Here is a 9060-nt window from a genome sequence, read left to right as displayed (position 1 = left end):
AAAGGAATCACGTGTGGACAGAGCTGGAGAGGCAGAGGCAGGAAAGGTATCAGAAAGGGAAGGGGAGGGAGCGAGGGAGGCAGGCTAATCCCAGGAAGGGGGAGGAAGAGCGGGGAGACACAAAGAAAGGTGGAGCAGGACTTTGTAGCCGTAGTTCTCTAATTTCTCGGTACATTCTGTACCGCTGATCTCTGTCATTATGTGCTGGGCTGTGATTGAGTGCGGCTTATTCTTTCCTTTCACAGAACTCCTTGTCATCATTCATGGTTTATTCCGGTTCAGTGAGTCAAGGTGCTCGTAGAACTAATTGCCAGCTCAGTCTCACTCGCACACTAAGCTATTCCCCCCTCCCGGGCTCCGCGGCCATGTCACACTAGCCAGGAGCAAAGAGTTCAGTCCCACAACGGCTGACCCTCCTCCCGGCTGGGGTTAGGAAGCAACGCTCCTTAGCGACAGCGGGGAGCCGTGATTGAATGATACCTCCCAGCCGACACCGCCAAGGGCCATGCGAACGGACCCAGGAAGCCTGCCGTGGCTTGGAGGTACCATTGACCAGGTGCTGGCCCATCAGTAGCTCAGTGAGCACTGCTCCCACCCGGCCCCACGTCCCAGAGTGGCCATGTTGTGCCGGCTGCTGGGGTGGCAGAGGGGTAAATGAGGGCAGAGTTGGGGCCAGGTTCCACAGCAATGCTACGTGAGAGCCAGCACAAGCCGCCGGGCCTGCTCGGGAGGCAGCTCACGCGGCTGAGGCTGAGCAAGTGCATAGGGGAAAATCGCCCACCCGGCCTAGAGAGTCGGGAGCCTACGTCCCGGTTTGGAAAGTGACTTGGGCACTCGGGGGCCTGGGTCTCCCAGAAACCAGCGGGGTTTAGGCTGCTCCGCCCCTTCAGCCCTTTGGAAAATGTCTGCCTGGGATCTACACGTGGAAGGCGCCTGCTTTAATTTACACCTTCCCGTTAGTCCTGGGAACCCCCCCAGCCCTGCCTCATGGCCAGCCAAGGCGTGATGCCATCACCTCGCAATTCAGCCCCTTCGCCCCTCTGGGCCATGCCCGGGCCTGGGGAGAAGCTCGCGTCCCTCACACGCAGGAGGAGCGCCAGAGCTTCCCTCTAGTGGCCCCTCTGCAGAGCCTCTGGCTTCCGCAGCCGTGTGTGCACGCACGTGTGTGTGCGCGTGTTTACACATTACTCGCACAAACACCCAGTACCACCGCATGAGCAGCCTGCGGGAATTGCCAGGGCCCGTCTAATTGAAACTAACCCCGGCCACTCGCTCCTCTGACTTCACACATCTGTTCCAAGTCCTGGCTGGTCACATTTCTCCTCTCCCCCACCCCAGCGCAGATCCCTTCCAACCTGCGCCGCTGAGCTCCCCAGCCCTTGCCGCTCTCAGCCCGGCGTGCTGGGAAGGAGACAGAACGCGAGTTGGGGAGGGAGGTGGCTCAAGGGAAGAGGCTGGGGCCGGACTGCGCCATGGAGAGCCGTGGGTGTCTCACCGGAGAACCTGCTCCTGGGGTCTGCTCTCCCTGGCACGGAGCCATGAGCTCCCTCCAGGGCCATCCCCAAACTCCCGACGGGGGATTTCTCCCCACACTTCTCAGTCCGTAGCCAAGCCCTTACCCAGTGTAGAAAACTCATGGCTCTTCCCCTCGGCCGTGAGCTCTGCCTGGCCCAATCAATTGCTGCTGCGCTGGAGACACCTGATTCACCGCACACTCCATAGCGCGAGAGACAACCCTACCTCGCAGCAGCTGCACGCCTGCATGGGCCGCACAGCTGTGGCACTCACGACGTGCCACGCTTCTCACCAGAGACCTGGAGCCAACGCCTGGCACCCACCCGGCTCGTGAGCTTGGTGCCGTCGGAGGGGGGCTGGGGTTTAAACCACCGCAAGCAAACAGCTAGTTCTGCAGACCCAGTGGAGCTTTCTTCTCCCACTCACCTCCTGACAGCCTGATGGGATATTACATAGACGGTGATTTACAGGCGAGCTAAAGGGGCAGTCACGCACCAGCTCTCGACATGCCTCCAATTGTAGCACTTGTATTGTAAATGAACCCACCCCAAATCCCCCCAAACACACAGACACTGAAATGCCTGGGGATAGAGAAGAGTGTACTCTGTGTATTATAGATATTCACCTATCACACGCATGCAAACCCCCCCCCCCGCCTGCCGGCGAGGGCTGGGATGCTGCCACCCCAAACTCTCAGCGAGTTTGGGGTGGCAGCATCACTGACCAGTGGCACAGCCGAGAGCGCTGCACTCACTGCATGAGTGCCCAGAAAGCCACCCCCCCCCCGGGCGGCACCCTCCATTGCAGAAAGCCTCTTACAAACGTCTCCCGTTGGGATTCTTTTACAGCCCTCCACCTGGCACCTCCCTTGCCATGAGGCCAGCTGTATAGTGCTCTCCCACTGAGCTCCCATTACCCATGATGCACCACAATCCCAGCCCCCAGCCCTACGCTCCCGATAATGCACGGGTTTATCAATCTAAAGCTGGGACAATCTCATGCCCAGGGGCCCAGGCCTGTATCTTGCCCCATAACCTGGGTAATTCTGGGGGAGAATTGCCATGTTTGGAGGGAGGAGGAAACATCTGCCTGGCAGCCTGATTTATTTTTTTTTAAACTGGTGATTTGCAGCTTCTCCTGGGCTGGAGCCATTAGCCGGCAGCTCGGGGGAGCATCAGCAAGCCGAGGCCAGGTGCTCAAAGGCGCATGATAAATTCATTATTACATGGCTCAGGTTCAGCGCCCCCCCCCCCCCCCCCCCCCCCCCCCCCCCCCCCCCCCCGGCTATTCTTCAAAGTACCCCTGGAGCTCCTGGGCACATACCGAACTCTGACAGTGGGAATCCAAGGAGTTTGTCGCTGCCACTCCCCTGACCCTGATGGGCTGGGCTCACCTGCAGCCCCAGTGTGGTCGGAGCAGGGGACACCACTCACCACTCAGCCCCTGCGCCTACTCCCATTAATGCCGAGGGCAAAACTCCCTTGACTTCCTCAGGAGCAGGACGGATTCCACAGCCAACGCTCCCAGCGCTGTGTTTGTGAGCCCGGGAGTAAATATGGCACACAGTGAGCCACAGGCCTTTCTGTCCTACAGCTCTGCCCTGGTAACCAGCCCTTGGACTCCCTTAGCTCCGCTGCCTAGGGGCAGACACCTCACGGCTGGGCGCCATCAAACCTGGGGCAGGAATGAGCAAAGGGAAGAGCCAGGGTGCCTAGGCAGGCGTGTGTGTGTGTGTGTGCAGAGGGGGGTATAGCACATTTCTGCTGTAAATTTCAATTAACCCTCTAGCCTGGGCAGACGCTGCTCGCTCCTGCTTCATGCCTCTCTCCATGGAGCAAGGGATGGAAGTGGGGTCGGGGCTGAGGGCCGTTCTGATGCCAGAATGCACCCAGGGTACCTGCACTACGGCCGTTTCTCCACATACACTCAGCATGCCGTGCCATGCTCTCTCCTAACCCGTCTGGGCGAGGTTCTCTGGCCTGCATTGTGCAGGTCAGACTAGATTATCACAATGGTGCTGTCTGGCCTGAGAATCTCGGAATGAATCTGTTTTTAATGAGCCTGCTCCCGGGGAACGCTGACGCTGGCTCATCAAGAATGCATCCCAGCACCAAAGCCTGATGCACGAACATAGCACTATGACTTCCTATGTCACAGGCGTGAGCAGAGGGGGCACCGATAGCTGGGAGAGTGGCAAAGGGGATTCAGCTCCGAAAGCAACCAGATACAGACACTTAAACAGAAGGTATCTTTCTCCTTTGTCCCTGTGCAGAAGTCCTTGCTCAGTGATCTGTAAGTCACTCGCTTCATTAATAGCATGATGTGCAAGGCTACACAAACACACACACACTGCAAATCTGGAAATCAGCACTAAGCCCCCAGAGAAAAACACAAAAGCTCAGCTGTGGAGCACATCTTTCACCCAGAAAGATCCCCAAATGCCTTACTAACATAGGGCCAAATCCTGCTCCCATCACAGTCAATGGCAAAACTCCCACTGACTACAGCAAGGGGAGGAGCTTGTGATAGGTACCATAACAAAACAAAAACCAAAAAAATGCAACGAAGGTGGGGATTTTGACCAGGGCCAGAGCTCACCTTGCCAGGGAGCTGGAATTACCCCGATCCGGTGTGTATTTCTAACAGTTCACGGCTGCTGGCTGGGTTGCTACCCACACAGAGGAAAAGGCCTCTTGTCCCCATGGGAGGCTTCACCGTTGCAAGGGAAGGAATGCATGGTAGAAATCGTCCCTGTCCCCCGTTTCAGGCCCCTCCCAAGAGGTGACAAGTCAAGGGAAGAGACACCCAGCAGCCTGGATGTGAACTAGTTTGGGGTCACACTCCCGTCTCTCCCACCGTTCGCTTCCAGAGAGAACAGAGGAGAAGCAGTTCGAGTAGAAAACGGGGCACCAGGACTCCTGGGACTGGTCCAAACACTCTACCAGTGACTCTCGAGGGGCCCCTGGCAAGACTCCTCCAGCCAAAGCGCCAGAAGCCGCCTCTGATTTGGAAACTCAGCTGGAGACACCAGGGCCTGGTTTTCGTGGCGGTTGGGCACCTGCGGCTCCACCTTATTCCCAGTGGAGCGGTGGGGGAAGAAAGCTGGGGCCACGTCATCTCAAGCTGGGCACCCAAAATAAACAAGGCACCCAATATCAACAGCCCCTTCAGAGAGCGCTGCTCTCGGCTCCTCGGGTTCTGCCCCCGGGAGCTGGTGATGGGAAAGGAAACAACGCGCACCATCCTACGCCAGCCCATGCAGCTGGCTGAGGGGGCATGTGCCTGTCCAGGAAGGACCAGGACTAAGTCAGCGAGAAAGGAAGGACCAGAAACCACTGGCCTGGTCTATTCTGCCCCGGTGAGTCCAAGGACCAAGGACCATTATCACAACCTCCGCCCAGCACAGAGCATTACCCAGGGGCTGCTGGGAACGGGAGAGGAAGATCAAAACTAGAACTCGGGTTAAGGCCAAATTCAAGCCAGAGGAGGTGGCTGTGGTCTGGGTTTGGAAAGATGCACATTATCCAGGCTCAGGGAGAGGCTGCACCATACAGCAGCAGCAAAAGTTCTTCCTCCCCCAGGGATGTGAACAGAGAGAACCTGGACTAGGCCAGGGCGAGGGAGCCGAGCCGCCTGTCCCAGTCACCACCCAAATCACACCAACCTGAAAGAGGAGCACGACCGAGACAACGCAGAAGGAAGCAGGGAGTTTCCAGCTCCTGGTTCAATCAAGGTCCCAGCCCTGTCTGCCTCATGATTCCCAGATTCTTGGGAAAGGCACCATTGCACTAGTGGATTTGCTGCCTGGTTCGTGGAGAATTTTTAAATGCCAATTAGCTGTCATTGTCCTAATGTGATCATTCCCACTGTCTTGCCCATCATATGTCAGCCTTCTTCCCGGGAAAGGCAAGCACAGACATTTGATGGGGAAGGGATGTCAGAAGTAATTGTCTTGAACGACTGCACGAGAAGCAGCAGGAAAAACACATCGGATGGAGAATTCCCACCAGGAAGCTTGAAAAAAATCCCGAAGAATGCAGAGTGTTTCTGAAAGTAATTGCTAGACTAATCATTGGTGTGTGCGACAAAGGAGAAGGGCAGCACCGTGGGGAATCAGGGCACAGCTCCCTTAATCCTTCAGCCATTAAACTAACTGGCTCATTGCTGTAAGACACTAACATTTGCAGCTGATGCAAAGAAGAAGGCTGGGTTCTCCTGCTCCGGAATGCACGCTGTTTACAACTGGTCCTTTTCCTTCCCGGCTCCGTGCACACAGACAGACGGAGAATAACCCACGTTTGAAAACCAATGGCACCAGCCCAGCGTGCGCACACCGTCTGCAATGGGGGGCATGAATAATTGAAGGAAGTAGCCCGAGGAAGAGCCAGGCAGTGCTGTTTGTGGAGGAGTGACAAGGACGTACAATGCAGTAGCGGCTCCCTGCTGGGGGGGCCAGGGGGGGCTTCCGCACAAAACCCGGCACAACTAGCTCAAAGCAAACCCTTTGTGTGGGGGCGCGGGGAGGGAGTTTGAAAGAGATTTGGTCAGAACAGCCTCTTTCAGCCAGGTGGGCTGGGATCACGTTGCTCAGGCTAGAGGAGGATGCGGGGTCTAAGGTACCCACATACCCCCGTAAAGGAAGACGTATTGTGTGTATTACCGTAACACCTAGGAGCTGCACTCACAAACCATCCATAACAAACCTCTCGGAAGCCTGGTGAGCGCATGGCGCATTTTCATTCCAACGCCCAGCTGATGCCTTTGGGGACAGGATTAAAATATTGCATCCCCTAGAGCACATGTTCTGGTTCAAACTCTCAGCTGCAGACAGGGGCACCCAGGCTGCTGGTCCCTCCTCCAAAAGCCTCCTGTGCTTCCACTTAGGTGAGAGGCGGATGCACTTCTCGGAAGCCATTCCTCTCAATCCAAGAGGCTACACGGCCCCGGCTTGCACCCACCAAAGTCAACAGGCACGTGGAGGATCGGGCCTGGAATTAGGACGAAGCACACCGGGGGGTCGTTTTCTGGAGTGACCAGTTTGACGTGCCCCCTGAAGTTCTTGATGCCTGGTTCCAGCCCTGCCCTGCAGGATCACTTGTTCACTCCAGGGAGGCTTCCAGGGCTCTGTTCTCCCCTCCTCTCCTGCTGCTTGGGGAAAGCTGTACCAGTGACTAATGAAATGATCAATCTCCAATCTGCTAAACAGCAATTTATCCAGGCTTGCAGCACACACAGCTTTTATCAAATTGGTATTCACCTGCTGAACACAAATGGCTTATTATACATGACCCACTTATTCACTGCTTTTCAGGGTCCTTAATAAAGGTTTCTGTTGTGATTAAGTGAGTTGCTGCGGAACTGCCCATGGTACAAAGCCCTGTAACGAGGCTCCTAAATGCACTCACCCACTCAGATCTTTTTTCTTTACAGCAACCATTTCAGTGCTTAGTTGTCTATTGCTGTGGGAGGTAATGGAGGCAGATCTCTGTCTCTAGCACCCCCTTCCCACAGCACCCGAGGAAGGTCAGGAAATGCTCCTGGTTTCCCAGGCCCTAGCACAAATGACAGATTACTCCTGCTGTTCATCCCTGTTACAGACTGCAGGGCACGGTAAGACTACACCGGGCAGCAAGACAGTCACGGTACATGGCTCTTAAATAGACTGGAAGCGCCTCAGGGCAGGGACCAGCTTTCGCTCTGTGGTTTGCTGAGCCCCAGCACAATGGGGTCCCTGTTCTGATGGAGGCTCCCATAACTATAGACCAGGCCTACCGTCACCTGACATGGCCGGAGTTGTGGTTTTCCCCAGTGAGGGGTGAGGGATGTAACATACAGCCAGCTCCCTGGCTCCAGCAGGGACAGGAGAAACCAGAAGCTAGTGTGTCCCTTCCTCCTCCTCCGGTGAGGGATGCGGTCCTTGTGGGAGCTGCTTGGGAAGTTCTCATGGAAACCAGACAATCCATGTGTGAAGCTGCTCACAAGAAGGGCTCTCCCATGTTCCAGCCAGCTCCGGCTCCTGGCACCAGGCCAGGGGAGGGAGGATTTCCGGCTTGCTCTGCTTGGGAATCAAGATGAAGCAACCCAGGCGGCTTCAGATTGGGGCGAGGGAAGGAAGGGAGCGGGCAGGGGGATTGCAGTGGCTCCAGACCATGGTACACACACGGTGCCGGGTGGCCGAGGCGACACTGATAAGACCATGCAATCGGAAATGGCCTCTTTGGCCCCCCGCCCCACCCCGACCCCTCGGGGGAGCTGCAAAGCCGGCAGCAGCCGAGCCCCGGAGAAGGGTCACTAACTTTTCCTCGCTAAACGCCTGGCAGATCAGGGTCCCCCGCGAACTCCTGCGCCCGCGGTCCCCGGACCCGGGTTTCTCCAGGCTCCGGGTGCGCTCGGCTGCTCCTGCCCCACGCAGCGGGGCTGGGGGCGCGCACCCAAACTTACTGCCCGGGAGCTCAGCCTGCCCCCGCGGGCAGCAAACCCCCGCCGCGACCCCGGTCCCCGCCCAGCGAGCTCCGCGCCCAGCCCGGGACAGGCGGCCCCGCTCCGCTCGCTGGTGCCCCGCGCCACGGACCGGCTGCGGGGGGCCCTGCCCGGGGCGGGCGGCAGGAGCCGGGTGCTCGGCACCTCCGGCCGCCCCCCGCACACGGCTCCGCAGCAGCCCCCTGCCCGGCCGGCTGCGCCCCGAGCTCGCTTCGCAGCCCCGCGAGCCCCGGCTCGCCCAGCCGGCCGGACTCAGCGCCCCCCGCCCCGGGGGGAGAAGTTTCCAAAGCCCCGCGCTGCCCCCCGGGGGCTGCCCCGGCCTGGCCCCCGCCCTGCCCGGTCCCTGCCCGGTCCCAACCCGGTCCCTGCCCCTGCCCTGTCCGGTCCCTCCCCCAGCCCGGTCCCTGCCCCTGCCCGGTCCCAACCCGGTCCCTGTTCATTATCTGCCCGGTCCCTGCCCGGTCCCTGCCCCTGCCCTGCCCGGTCCCTGCCCCAGCCCGGTCCCTGTCCGGTCCCTGCCCCCGCCCTGCCCGGTCCCTGCCCCAGCCCGGTCCCTGCCCGGTCCCTGCCCCGGCTCACCGTTGGCCGCGGGGGCCCGCGCCGGGGCGCCCAGCTGGAGGTAGAGCCCCAGGTAGTGGAAAATCCCCAGGGTCAGGCCCAGGGCCCCCATGGTGCTCGGGGCTCCGTCCGCCCGCCCGGCTCACATGGGCTCGGGCCCCTCCGCAGAGCCGCCGGGGCGCGGTGCCGGCTGCTCCCGCGCTGCTGCCGGAGACTGCGGGACTCGTCCCTGCCGCGGACGGCGCCGCGCTCGGTGGCGGTGCCGCGGCTCACCCAGAGCCTCCCCTCGCCGGCGGAGGGATCCGAGCGCTTGATTTAGCGTCAAAGTTTTTCCCAGGGTCTCATTGGCCCGGCCGAGCCGAGCCGGGCCGGGCCCCGTGGGGGGCGGGGGGGCTCCAAGGCCCGGGGGGGCCCCGGATTTACACACCCCCCCTCGGGCAGGGGTTGCATCGCCCCCCCCCGTCCCGCCCGCGCTGGCCCTGGGGGGGACTCGGGGTGCGGAGCCCC

The 9060-nt window shown here is 59.6% G+C and overlaps 1 protein-coding gene across 1 annotated transcript in view; it reads right to left on the bottom strand.

Annotated features, from left to right (window-relative positions):
* VSTM2L (V-set and transmembrane domain containing 2 like) overlaps positions 1-8665 on the bottom strand; it is a 37158-nt gene extending 28493 nt beyond the window's left edge. Inside the window, exon 1 of the mRNA XM_026652742.1 lies at positions 8575-8665. Coding sequence (XP_026508527.1) covers positions 8575-8665 — 91 coding nt within the window. The remainder of the gene's footprint in view (positions 1-8574) is intronic.
* Between the last annotated feature and the right edge of the window lie 395 nt (positions 8666-9060).

Source organism: Terrapene carolina, unplaced genomic scaffold, assembly GCF_002925995.2.
Source record: "Terrapene carolina triunguis isolate 2854851 unplaced genomic scaffold, T_m_triunguis-2.0 Scaffold130, whole genome shotgun sequence".
NCBI classification, from domain to species: Eukaryota; Metazoa; Chordata; order Testudines; family Emydidae; genus Terrapene; species Terrapene triunguis.
Note: the sequence above shows the minus strand (reverse complement) of the source record. Positions and strands in the feature narration are given on the sequence as shown.